Consider the following 14,346-nt stretch of genomic DNA (forward strand, 5'->3'; position numbering starts at 1 on the left):
CTGTACCCTTTCCAATTTAATAATATCCTTCCTATAACAGGGTAACCAGAATTGTACACAGTACTCTAAAGGTGGCCTTACCAATGTCCTGTACATCCACCATGTGACGTTCCAGCTCCTATACTCAATGCTCTGACCAATAAAGGCAAGTGTACCAAATGCCTTCTTCATCACCCTGTCTACCTGCAGCTCCACTTCCCGGGAACTATGTACCTGCATCCCTAGGACTCTTTACCTGGTGCCCAACCATTAAGTGTATAAGTCCTGCCCTGGTTCGTCTTAGCAAAATGCAACACCTCACATTTATCGGAATTAAATGCCATCTGCCACTCCTCAGCCCATTGGCCCATCTGATCAAGATCCCGTTGGACTCTTGGGTAATAGAAAAAAATGCAGTTTTACTGAGGCGGTAGATTTAACGTTTATTCTTTTCTAAGTGTAATAATTCCTGCCTTGATCTTTTCCTTGACCTGTTTCCCTTTTGAAGGATCCCGGAATTCTGAGCCCTGTGCAAGACGGCAACAAGAAACCGCAAATTGATATCAACAGTAGCAACAACTACAGGGTTGTGAAAGAGGTGAGTAAACCTTGGCGGCCGTGTTACCTAGTAACTGCACAAAATCAAAGTGTACGCTGCAGGATTGTTCTCCATAATACACGGCCCATTTTGTATATGTGTCGCAAGCTGGTATTTGAGACCACCGGATCATCCTTTTGGAAGTTTCTGGAAGAAGGCCATGCATCCCTTGAATCTAACCGTCTATGTATGAGGTGCCAGGAATTAAAGTTGGTAAAATGTGGAACTGGAGAAGCGCAGCTGGTCAGACCATATCGGAGGAGCAGGAAAGTCCATGTTTCTGGTCCGGACCCTTTCTTCAGGACTCCTGCTGAAGGGTCCAGATCCGAAATGTTAACTTTCCTGCTCCTTGGATGCTCCCTGACCTGCTGTGCTTCTCCATCTCCACATTTTATCGACTCTGACTTCCAGCATCGGCAGTCCTTGCTATCTCCTAGTCACCAGGAATTAACTGCTGCATTCTGTCTGAGATACCTGAATCAAACTATAGCTTTTAGATTAACCCTAAAATGTTTATGTATGGGGACAGGAAGACAGAAGCAGTGCCATGTAGTAAATGACAGTGGGACAAATACTTCTTTGGAAACCGCGATGAATCTGTCTACAAAGAGTTAAACCAGCTTCTCCAGCACCACAGTCTCCTTAGCATCAAGTTCTATCACCTTGAGATCAGCTGTTTTACCCTGCTCTTGTTCTGTTTTTCCTGCCCTTTTCTCCCCCTGTTTTGTTCATTTGGCCTTCACGTTGGTTTCTTTATGTTTTCATGTGGCATTCTGATTTTTTTTTTATCAGGAGTGACTCCTTCCTCGTCCTTGCTCCTTTGCTGTATCTGTCACTGCTGTTTTATGACTGATGCATCATGAGATTTTTCACTTAAATCTCCCGTGGTCTCTATCATTGATTTTTTTTTTTCTCTCCATTCGTCCTTCTTGCCCTATCCAGTCAGCAACTCTGACATTTTTATCTTTCTGTCGGTTTGTTGAGAGACATTGACTGGACATATTTTGATTTAATTTGATTCACTATTGTCCTATGTACCTAGGTACAGTGAGAATTTTTTTTTTGTGTGCAGTACAGGCAGATCATACCATACAAAGTGCATTGGGGTAATAGAACATTAACTCCCTGCATGGATACTGCTTGACCTGCTGAAGTTTTTCTTTCTGTTATTATCACTCCTAATGTCTTGTATGGCCTGGTAATGTATGGCAATGACGGGCAGGATTAAAAACAAATGGTCCTTTCCGGATAATGTTCAAAGAATTGTGCTCCCAACTCCCCTTTGCACCCACATAACATCCTGGGAGAACGCAAAGAAGTTGAGAGAAATCCGGGTCTAATAAGGGAGGAAATCCTTGGAAAATTGCCGTCCAAAGATGTGCAAATTAGGAGGATTGGGGCTGTGGTGAGTCCAGGGTTACAGGGATAGAGTCAGTGCAGACTCTGTGGTCTGAACAGCCTCTTTCTGCACTTGTAGGGATTCTATGATTCTAAAGTTTCCCTCTGCTTTTCTCTGACAGTTGCCTCCCATCATGGGTGCCATCTGTTAGCTGTTAAAGCACTTACCTTCTATACTGTGCATGAGCAAGGATTAGCCCAACTCCCAATTGGACTCCAAAGTCAAAACTCTCCGTGTTTGGAGGATGTAATTGTACCAGCTGGCTTGCCGTAGTCGTGTGAGCTCTGGATATGTTGTCAGTGTCACTGCCTGTGTGTACAGTCTGTGGGAACCTTAAACCCCATTGTAACACCCGACACCAGCCATCGTCCATTCCAAACACTCTGAGTGCTCCAGAAAGACACCAACTGCTTAAAAACCAGTCTGTTCGACTCTAGTGTCAACTCATTCTGTACTAGACCATCAGTGAGGCTGATAATCCAGGCTGCTCATTGTATTATCAGTCTCTGTCAAAGCAAGTCACTGGGTTGGTAATCCCAAACTCCAAGTTATTGTCCTGGGCACTTGGGTTCGAATCCCATCATGGCAGATTATTGAATTAAAATTTCACAAAGACCTTGAATTGTAAAACTGACCTAATGGCAACCATGTTGATTATTGTAAACCCCCATCCGGTTCACTAATGTCCTTCAGGGAAGGAAACCTGCCATCCTCACCTGGTCTGGCCTACATGTGACTCCAGACCCCAATATATTTGGGGTCTTAACTGCGCTCAGCAGTGGTCCTAATAAGCCATTCAGATGAAGGGGCAATTGGGGACGGGCAGTAAATGCTGGCCCAGCGAGCGACGTCCACCTCAGTGGGCAAATTTTTACAATAAAGTCACTTGTACAAGAGTTAGGTTGGTGGGGGGGAGGTGGCGGGGGGGAATGTTGAACTTGTATAAGGCACTTGTTAGATCTCAGCTGGAGTATTGTGTATAGCTGTGGGCGCTGCTTTATTGGAAACTTGTGAAGGCATTGGAGAGTGAGCAGAGTAGTTTATGATAATGGTTCCAGGGACGAGAAACTTCGGTGATTGAGGAGGGATTGAAAAGATTGGGATTGTTCTTCCTGGAGAGAAGGCGGCTGGGAGGAGACTTGACAGATATTCAAAATCATGAGCAGGCAGGACAGGGTCGATAGGGAAAAATTGTTGCTGATTGTTGAGGAACAAGAACCACAGACTTTAAAGTGAGCTGCAAAAGAAGCAAGGGTGAAGTAGGGGAAAACCTTTTTCAATGTAGCAAGCAGTCAGGATCTGGAATGCACTGCCTGGACAAATGGAGGAGGCTGGTCCAATAGAGACATTGAAGAGGGCACTAGCTGGTTATTTGGATAGCAGTAAAGTCTGCAAGGATTTCAGAAAAAGGCAGATGATTGGCACAAGTAATGCTGATTTAACGAGTCAGTGCTGGCACGCTGGGCTAAATGGCCTGTTCTGCAGGGTAACCCTTCTGTGACTCTGTTAATTCTCAGCCTGTGTTGCCAATCTGAACAACCCAAAGCCTTTTTTTTTCCAAAAGCTGGGAGTAATCCGGTCAGGCCTTGGAATGAGGGACCTTTAGTAAACTTGCTGATGTGATGTGTGGTAGTAACCGTGACAGTCTGCGAACAGTTTGACTACCCTTTAGGCACTGACTGTCTCCTTTTCAGATCTTGATCCGGCTCAGTAAACTGTGTGTGCAGAGCATGAGGCGGGGCAGGAGTCAGCAGCAGCGTTTACTGAAGAACATGGGAGCCCACGCTGCGGTGTTAGATCTTCTGCAAATCCCATACGATAAGGTAACTGGGAGAGTTTACACTCGGCGGGTGGGGGGGGGAGAGCAAAATTACCTTGTTCTCACCGGTGCCCTTTTTTTTATGTTGTTTTATTTTTAAATGTTTGATTGTAGATGGACAACAAAATGAATGAAATCATGACCTTGGCCCATGGTTTTGTACAGAATTTCTGTGCAGGCAATCCACAGAATCAGGTCTTGCTCCATAAACATCTGAGCTTGTTTCTTACACCTGGTGTGAGTATCAGAACTTCTCATCTTTGTGTGTTACAGTGAGAGCAGTACAGACAGCTGTACTGTAATATTCCCATCACTCTGTTTTCTTATCATTGCTGTAAGGTCCCTGTTACTGTTGCACTCTCAATCTGTTTTTCATTTTACCCCATGACTGACCTATTGCCACTCGCTCCAGAAATCCAACCATTTTAAAGCTGACTGACTTCAGGTTTGAAATTTGCGTCCCAGGTAGACAGGGCGGTTAAGAAGGCATTTACCACACTTGCCTTCATTGCTCAGACCCTTTGAGTATAGGAGTTGGGACGTCATGTTGAGGTTGTACAGGACATTAATGAGGCCTCGTGTGGAGTACTGTGTCTAGTTCAGGTCGCCCTGCTGTAGGAAGGATATTATTAAATTGGAGAAGGTTCAGAAATGATTTACCAGGACGTTGCCGGGAATGGAGGGTTTGAGTTGTAAGGAGAGGCTGGATTGGCTGGGTTTTTTTTTGGCTGGAGTGTAGGAGGTTGAGGGATGACCTTTATACAGGGTTATAAAATCATGAGGGGCATAGATAAGGTGAATAGCAAAGGTCTTCTCCCTCGGGTGGGGGAGTTCAAATCTAGGGGGCATACTTTTAAGGTGAGAGGAGAAAGATTTGAAAAGGACATGAGGGGCAACTTTATTTTTTTTTACACAGAGTGGTTTGTGTATAGAATGAATGTCCAGAGGACGTGGTGGATGCAGGTACAGTTACGATGTTGAAAAGACATTTGGATAAGTGTATGAATAGGAAAGGTTTGAAGGGATATGGGCCAAGCACAGGCAGGTGGGACTAGTTTACTTTGGGATTATTGTCGGCATGGACTGGTCGGACTGAAGGGTCTGTTTCTGCGCTGCAAGACTCTGTGACTGTTACCATAGACTCCAGGTGTAGGACTGAGGGACTGCAATAGTGTCTGAAGCAGCATGTTTCTGATGTGATGTGAAACCAACATTATATTCATACAGAAGAACTCAACTTTATTAAAAAAAGACCCATGGCTCTAAAATCATCTGATCATTTATTTTGATGCTGTTTGTGGGAGCTTGCTGTGTACCAATTGGCTGTAAAGTTTCCCATGCTGGAATACTGACTACGCTATGAAAAAACTTGATTGGATGTGAACAAAAACAAAGTTGCTGGAAAAGCTCAGCAGGTCTGGCAGCATCTGTGAAGGAGAAAACAGAGTTAACATTTCAGGTCCAGTGGCCCTTACTCGGAACTGAGGAAGTGTCACCGGACCTGAAATGTTAACTCTGTTTTCTCCTTCACAGATGCTGCCAGACCTGCTGAGCTTTTCCAGCAACTTTGTTTTTGTTCCTGATTTACAGCATCCGCGGTTGCTCCAGTTTTGATTGGATGTGGAACGTGTTAGGTCATTCTGAAGATGCAAATGGTATAATATAAATGCAAGATTTTTTTTTTCTCTTTTCCCAAGTCCGCCAGCATTGTCCCTGTCCCCCTCTTGCAATCTCTGCCTGAAGCCATGAGTTTATTCTTCTTGCTACACAAAGGGAAGTTAAATCCTTTCTTTGTCCTTGCGTTAACAAGCGTGTGAACTATTCTGTATATGCACCATAAGAGCTCCTGTATCCGAGTCTGCACCTTTTCCCGGTTAGTATCGGCCACTCTCTTTCTCACAACCTGCTCGTATACACACTCAAACAGCGCGGTATTGTGCAACATTAAGGTTGATGTTTGTGCTCTGTTTTTGCAGCTGTTGGAGGCAGAAACCATGCGACACATTTTTCTGAACAACTATCACCTCTGCAACGAAATCAGCGAGAGGGTGGTCCAGCACTTTGTGCACTGCATCGAGACGCATGGTCGACATGTTCTGTATTTGAAGTTCTTGCAGACCATTGTTAAAGCAGATGGAAAGTATGTGAAGAAATGTCAAGATATGGTCATGACTGAGGTAAAGGAAACGGTCAAGATATTAGGATCAAACGTCTCGCAGTAATGAGATCTTCACAAAAGGATTTCCGTCACTGTTGGTCCCTTCCATCGCTTAAAAAAAGAGGTCACCCATTTAAGACAGAGATGGAAAAATAATTCTCCCGTTTGAGTGGCTTAGGAATTCTCTCCCTTTAAAAGGCAGAGTAGATGGTCATAGAGATCAACAGCACAGAAAGTGACTCTTCAGCCCATCGTGTCTGTGCTAGCCAAAAGCAGCCACCTAACGATTCTAAACACGTTAGATTCTCGGTTACCAAGGGGATGAAAGATTATTGCGGATATGCGGGAATGTAGAGTTAAGGTTAAAATCAGATCAGGCATAATCTTATTGGATGGCAGAAAAGCTTTGAAGGGCTGTGGCCTCCTCTTGCTCCTTGTTGATATGTTACCGAACTTCGCAATGATGAAGGAAACGCAAGCTCATGGGAATGTGCGATTTAGGGGCAGTAGTAAGCCATTCGGCCTCTCCAGCTTGTTCTGCCATTCAGTAAGATCATGGCTGATCTGGTTGAGAGCAGATCTCCGATTTCCTGTCTGTTTTTCCCCCATAACCCTTGACTCCCTTATCTATTAGAAGTCAATTTGTCTTAAGCGTTTGGCCATAATTTATTTCACGCAGCGTTTAATTTCACACAGACGCAGTGAAGCATTTTGCACACGAGCCTCAACCTTCCCAAACCCAAGTGGTTGAGATTTCAATGGCCTTCTGCCAGTCTGTCCCTTCCTTTGTATATCCACAGCCGATCCACCCACCCTGGATGGACGTGGTGTAAAGGCTGACGTTTCGGTTCAGCACGGCCCGAGTGTCACACTGTCGGCGTGCTATCGGAGATGGTGTGTTTAAGGGGAGATGGGCGCCACTTCTCGTCCGTGATGCGTTTGACCTCATTCGGGGAAAGGCAGGCAGCCCTGGCCTATATTTTCCATTTTAAAACCGAGGCTGTCCAAGAAAAGAATCGAATCAACCGAACGGTTACCCATTGTTGGATCTTGCTGTGCACAGGGAGGCTGCCAGCTGAAAGTCAGTATAGCCGATTGCTCTCGATCCTTTTGGGGGACGGGTTGGCCGTACTGTAGTGGATCTTCACAGGGCAACACCATGGATTGATCACCCACGTGACATCGTGAGAGACTCACATGGGTTAACACTTCACTAGGGGGCGCTCATGTTTAACACAATGGGGTCAGGTCCCTTTTGGCATGGAATTCTAACAGGTTTTTCTCCTGCACCATGACTGGGAGATGCTGTTTTTCCATTAGCTTTTGATAATTGTCGGCATGTCCTTGCAGCTGGCCAATGGGGGAGAGGATGTGTTGGTGTTTTACAACGATCGTGCATCGTTCCCTCACCTTCTGCAAATGATGGCGTCGGAACACGACCGGAGCGACGAAAATGGAGCCCTGAACTACCACATCACCCTGGTCGAGCTGCTCGCTGCCTGCACCGAGGGCAAGAATGTGTACACGGAAATTAAGTGCAATTCCCTGCTCCCCTTGGATGATATCGTGAGGGTGGTAACCCACGAGGATTGCATCCCTGAGGTAGGCCCACAGCCTCTATATTTCTTTCTCTTTCAGTTTCCGAGGCAGCAGCTGCGTGTTGTGCAATTGGGCGATGGCTGAGAGTTTAGTTTGCTTTTCACAGTCTTGTGAACGTGTGATTGTTTTTTTGGAGCAGGATTAGACCATTCAGGCCCCTACTTCACCAATCTCAGATCATCGCTGTGGGCTCAACCCCACTTTCCTTTCTGCTCAGTGCTGGACTCACTCGCCTAGTTAAAATCTAGCTAACTCTTCCTTGAATACGTTCAGTGACCGAGCCTGTGCTACTCTTGGGGAAGAGAATTCCACAGACGAGCAATTTCACTTTTTTTAAAAAGTAGTTCTCCCCTTGTCGGTTTTAAACGAGAGTCCTGTTACTCTTTAAGCCTGGTTCTAGTCTGCCACTTGGCGTCATACAGCATGGAAACAGACCCTTCGGTCCAACCAGTCCATGCTATCCATAATCCCAAACTAAACTAGCCCCACCCACCCATATCCCTCCAAACATTTCTTATTCATGTACTTATTCAAATATCTGTAACTATACCTGCATCCGCCACCTGCTCTGGAAGTTCATTCTACTCACCATCACTAAAAAATAATGCCCTTCATGTCTTTCTTAACATTTTCTCCTCTCTTCTTAAGAATATGCCCCCAGTCTTAAAATTCCCCACCCTAGGGAAAAGACACCTGACATTCACCTTATCTATACCCCTCCTGATCTTACAAATATCTGTAAGGTCACCCCTCGACCTCCTACCCTCCAGTGAAAAATGTCCCAGCCTATCCATCCTCTCCTTTATATCTCAAACCCTCCATTCCCACCAACATCCTGGTAAATCTTTTCCGCACCAACTCCAGCTTCATAACATCCTTCTTATAACAGGATGACCAGAACTGGACACAGTACTCCAAAAGAGGCCTCACCAACTCCCAATACAACCTCAACATGATGTCCTAATTCCTATACTCAAAGATCTGAGCAATGAAGGCAAGCATGCCAAATACATCCTGCTCCTCTAATGCTGCTTGGCCTGCTGTGTTCATCCAACTCTACACCTTGTTATCTCAGATTCTCCAGCATCTGCAGTTCCTGCTATCTCTGAAACATTCTTAACCACCTTTGTTTACCTGTGAGAGGAGTATCGTCCCAGTATCCACTCTGTGCTGTCCCTTCTGGATCTCTTATGTTTCAGTAAGATCACTTCCCATTCTTCTAAGCTTCGATGCCTCAGCCTCTCCAAACTTTCCTTGCAGGATAACCCACCAATCCCTGGAAGTTTGGTTAATTTTTGCAGAGGATTTGCAAAAAAAAGTGGATTATGCGAAGCAAGTTCATTTTCTCACCAGTGTCTAATGTCCATCCAACTCTTGGGTATCTACAGTTTTGGTCTCCATATTATAGAAAGGATAGAGAGGCGCTAGGAAAGGTACAAAAAGCATTGAACAGAATGGTTCAAGAACTGCGAGATTAAGGGCATGAGGACTGATTGAACAGACTGAGAGAAGGCTGAGGAGTGATATTGAGGTCTTGAAACCCATAAACACTAACAGGACTAGACAGGGTGAATGCAGGAAGGATGTTCCCAATGACCAGAACTCGTTTAAGGATATGGAGTAGGCCATTTAGGACTGAGATGAGGAGAGATTTCTTCACCCAGAGAGTGGAGAACCTGTGGAATTCTCTGCCACAGAATGTTTTCAGTAAGGTGTTCAATATAGTTCTTGGGGCTAAAGGGATCAAAGAATATCGGAAGAAAGGAACATGGGACTGAGTTGGATGGTCAGCCATGATCATATTGCACGGTGGAGCAGGCTCGAAGGGTAAGAGAAAGGTGAGATTATGTGGAACGCAGCCTCTCGAGGATTTGCCAGGGTGAATAATATCAATGCATTTGATGTGCCCAATTAGATGGATATTTGAGGAAGGAAGGTGTAGAAGGATATGCTGGTTGTGTTTAAGTTGTGGAGGGGGTGTTGTGTGTGAGGATAAGTACTAGTATATACCTGATGATGGTTTGTAGCTGGAAGTTCTCACCAAACAGTTCAAAGCTTTCTGTTAGCAACTTTTGCATTGTGTGCCTATAAAATAGGGCATCTGCACAATTCTAATCATTGGAATCCTGAGTTATTCTGCATTTCATTTGCAATAAAACTGAGCTAACCACACTCTGAATCAAGAGGACAAATGCCCACGTGACCCCCACTATGTCTTCTCCCCCCTTTTTTTTTTCCCCCCCCACCACAACATCCATTCCCCCCACATAGTCCCTCTCTCTCCCCATCCCCAATGCACTCCCTCCTATTATGTCCTTAGCCCATTACCTCCTTCCCTTCTACAACCCCCCCCATTATCCCCCCCTGCCCCCCCCCCCCACTGTGCCCTCTCCCCACACCCCCACTACACCCTTGGCCCATCTACACCCCCCTCCCACACCGCACTGTTCCATTCTCCCACTCTGTGTTGCCTGTGAGGGTCCTCCGAGAGGCTGTAGTCAGTGGTCCCTGGGCCCCAGGGTAAATAGGGCCTCTGTCTGCCCCCCACCCCCCGCATGCCACACCTAAATGACGTGAATGAGAATTGAGAGCAAGTTTGGAGCATTTTGAGTGTGTCACCACTTTGTGCCACCTGCAGCGTACTTACTGAGGGACCAGAGGCATTTTGGGGACCTGATGTTAGGCAGCAGTATTGCCTTGCTCCTGTTTCTTTTCCTCAGTGTGCATCAGGTTACTTTTCCCGACTATTCTCTGCCTACTAGCAAACTGGTGCCTGCCACTGTGCTCGCCGTTGGTGACTCTCCTGCTCCTGCAGGTGTTTTCCTATCGCCTTTGATATTCTGCTTCATTCCCCACGACCAGCAGTGGAAGCATGTCACTTTATTGCAATTCTCTTAAGGTCCCTGCTTGCTCACCCTCCTGTTTCCGTTGTCCTCTTCCACCTATCACACCCTTCTCAAAGTCTATGCAAACCCCTCTTTCCCCACTCCGACCCCCACTCCACCCCTCCAGTTATCTTCCTTTAGGGTCTTCGCGGGTGAAGAATGAAGAATTGAAAGAGGCAGAGAAAGGAACCTAGAGAAAATTAACTGTGGCGTCAAAAATGTCTTTCATTTTTCTTTAGCAAGCTCTCGTTGTGTGGTGAACATGAGGGTAAAATGAGCATTTCTTGATATTGCAGGTGAAAAGAGCCTACGTTAATTTTGTGAATCATTGTTACGTGGATACAGAGGTGGAGATGAAAGAGATTTACACCAGCAACCACATTTGGAAACTCTTTGAGAATTTTGTGGTCGATATGGTTCGGGTAAGTCTTGCAAGGGAATCTCCTCCAAGATTCAAGCAGACATCCAGAATAAACTGGAGGTGAAATTTCCCATTTAAACATGGAGCACATAATTCTGACTACCTTAGATGTGTTACAAAGCATGGAATAAAGACACAAAGTGCTGGGGAAAGTCTGTCAGTGTTGTTATGGAGCAGACCAAACCCCTTCAAAATATATGAAGAAGACAGTCTAGACCATAACTTTTTCTTATTTTAAAGGTAAGTGTAAGGGATTGTGTTCTGGATGCAATTTGATTGGTCAACTAGGTTTGAAACAAAACATGCTTTATTCAGACTCTATACTTAAAATACAGACAAAATAAAACTAAAAGAAAAGAATTAGCTTAACTGTGACTCTATCAAAATGCTTAACAAAATAATATACATTAACTACTACTAATTAACTGTTCTAATACAGTTACATGTCATAAACACATCCTTGGCAAAGGCAAATTCAGTGAACAGATTGTCTCACATACAATTCTAGCAGCAGGAAGAGAAACCCCAGCTTTTAGCTGTAACAGACAGAAGAATAAAATCTTCCACATCCAGCTTCCAAAGCCCAGCTACTGCTACTGAAAAACTAAAACTAAAAATCCTGGTTCTGTGGAGCTTGACCACACCCATTCAGGCTGCTTCTATTGTTCCAACTTCTGGAAAACCTCACAGGCTGTTTACTTTATTGGCTTTGAAGCAGACCACTCAGCACCTCTCTCTCTTTGTTTTAAACGAAACAGGGCAAAATACTCCTCTTAAAGTCATAGTATCATCACTGCATCTGTGGAGAGATGGAAACAAAGGTATACTTCAAGTCCAACATGAGTCAACTTCAGAAGAAGCCGAGTCATACTGGACTTGAAATAATTCAACTTTTCAGAAGAAGCCAAGTCATATTAATCTTTTGCAAAGAAGAGTCAAATTCAGTTCAAACCATCACCTCTGTTTCTCTCACCATAGACACTTATAGATCTGCTGAAAGTTTCCAACATTTTCTGTTTTAATTCAGACCTTCAGCATATGCAGTATTTTGTTTTTTTTTATTATTCAGTGTTTGAAAAAGGCTGTTGGTCTGTGAGAATCTTTGTTGGCACTGCGAGAGTAAATCTACACAGCCTTTTGTGAAATCTTACCCCAAATAAATAGCGACTGAATTGTAAATCTTTGAAAACACAGTTATCAAAGTTATAGTGTTTTATTATTCGAAATCTGCAAACCAACACTAAAATAAGGGAGAGCTTTTAACCGGGTGTAAGAATTCTGTGTTATTAAAAATTCTGCTTTTGAAATGGCTGCTGAAATGATGGGGGTGAAATTGGTTCGTAGGTAGGGGTGCCAAAGAAAACCGTACACCCCAGCAGATGTTCCTTCTCGTTACTCTGATGTAAGGTAGAGGTTGTGGGTTCGAACCCCACACCCGAGAGTTGAGAGTAATGGTTAAGTTGTTCCTCCTGTGCAGTGCTGAGGGGGTGCTGAGATGTCACTGGAGCTGCCTTTTAGGTGTAAGGTTAAACTGAGGCCTTGTTGGTCAATATAAACGATCCAATGACAGTGTTTTGTGGAAGGACAGGCTCCCAAGTCTCTCGGCCAATTTTTATCTCTCAATGAACATTACTATTACACAGATTGTGCCAGTAAATGCTGGGTGCGAAATGGCTGCTGTATTTCCCATGTTCCAGCACGAGCTAGACTCCAAAACTTACCTTTTTCATATAATGGAATCGAAAATAGTATGTGGTATAAGACGATTGGCCGGTCTCAGCTCCCCCCGCCCTTCTATTGGACATTGGCATTTGTCATCACCGCTTCATGAATCAAGAGAGTGACATTATTGACAAACCTGACCAGTTCAGTTGAAGTTTGAATCCACTCTATTTTGGTTTTCCCTGTCATTTATTGAACTCACTCCATTGTGTTTTGGCTGATGTCTTTTGAAATCACTTGCCTCCTTGATTTGAGTATAACTGTTGTGAGCTGGCTGTTTTGTTGAAGGTTTGCAACACCACAACAGACAGGAAACACGCCGATACTGCGTTGGAGAGATATGTGACAGATACAGTCATGAGTATCATCAGTGGCTTCTTCAGTTCTCCATTCTCTGATAACAGCACGAGTCTACAAGTAAGTTAGCTTTGGGACAATCTGTCTGCTGAATTATATAACTTGCTGAATTATGTATTTGTAGAGTCATACAGCACAGAAACAGACCCTTCGGTCCAATTGGTCCATGCCAAACATAATCCCAAACTAAATTGGTTCCACCTGCCTGCGCTTGGCCCATATCCCTCCAAACATTTCCTATTCATGTACTTATCCAAATGTCTTTTAAATGTTGTAACTATGCCTGCATCCACCACTTCCTCAGGAAGTTCATTCCACACACAAACCCACTCTGCTTTTAAAAAAAAAAAAAAAAAAATTGCCCCTTGTCTTTTTTAAATTTTCTCCTCTCACCTCACTTTAAAAATATGCCCCCTAGTCTTGAAATCCCCCACCTTGGGGAAAAGACACCTGCCATTCACCTTATTTATACCCCTCATGATTTTATTAACCTCTATAATGTCATCCCTCAACCTCCTATGCTCCAGGGAAGAAAGTCCCAGCCTTTCCAGTCCATTTTTATAACTCAAACCTTCCATTCCTGGCAACATTTTGGTAAATCTCTTCTGAACCCTCTCCAGCTTAATAATATCCTTCCTATAACAGGGCGACCAAAACTGGACACAGTACTCCAGTAGAGTCCTCACCAATGTCCTTTCAACCTCAACAAAATGTCCCAACTCCTATACTCAAAGGTCTGAGCAATGAAGGCAAGCGTACTAAACACCTTCTTAACCTGTGGTTAAGAATTAATTAATTAAGAATGAACCATTCCACAGTGCATGGGGCTGTCCAAAGATCATCTAATATCCAGTGAGAATCTTTACATTTCTGAAGTTTCCTTTTCCTTGATGCCTAGATGATGATTTAAGGGTTTATCTTCGCAATTGCAGGGTGAATAGTTATTTCCAAATAAATAGTGGGAAGTTTAACTTTAGACAATGTTTGCATGTGCAAGTGTGCTGTATTCATTTTTACCATATGATCATGTGTGGCCAGGCCAATTATCCTGACCCTAACCTGTCTTTAAATCACAGGGCTCACTAGGCCACTGTAATTAGCAGTGAAGAGTTACCCATATTGGGGTGGAACTGAGTCACCTAGCAGCCAGACTAGGTCATAACAGTAGATTCCCTTCCCCAAAACATTGATTTGAGTCACTTGGGTTCTTCGTACAATCTGGCAGTTTTGCAATCGCTGTCACCTTGAGAAAGTTGATTGTTTCCAAATTTTTAACAGAATTGAAATTCACAAAACTGACAGGGCAGGATTTGAACTTGCCTCCTCCAGGTATTAGTGCAGTAGTTGCAGAAAGAGCACATGGACTGCAGTGGTTCAAGAAGGCAGTTCATCAGCACCTCTAAGGATGA

General features: G+C 44.2%; 1 protein-coding gene across 1 annotated transcript in view; it reads left to right on the forward strand.

Moving 5' to 3' along the window:
* Nucleotides 1–14,346, forward strand: part of itpr2 (inositol 1,4,5-trisphosphate receptor, type 2) — a 200,613-nt gene that overhangs the window by 82,388 nt on the left and 103,879 nt on the right. Inside the window, exons 27-33 of the mRNA XM_048610561.1 lie at nt 488–577; nt 3,671–3,799; nt 3,910–4,032; nt 5,772–5,972; nt 7,304–7,555; nt 10,734–10,859; nt 12,869–12,997. Coding sequence (XP_048466518.1) covers nt 488–577; nt 3,671–3,799; nt 3,910–4,032; nt 5,772–5,972; nt 7,304–7,555; nt 10,734–10,859; nt 12,869–12,997 — 1,050 coding nt within the window. The remainder of the gene's footprint in view (nt 1–487; nt 578–3,670; nt 3,800–3,909; nt 4,033–5,771; nt 5,973–7,303; nt 7,556–10,733; nt 10,860–12,868; nt 12,998–14,346) is intronic.

This window comes from Rhincodon typus, chromosome 22 (assembly GCF_021869965.1).
Source record: "Rhincodon typus isolate 14 chromosome 22, sRhiTyp1.1, whole genome shotgun sequence".
NCBI lineage: Eukaryota > Metazoa > Chordata > Chondrichthyes > Orectolobiformes > Rhincodontidae > Rhincodon > Rhincodon typus.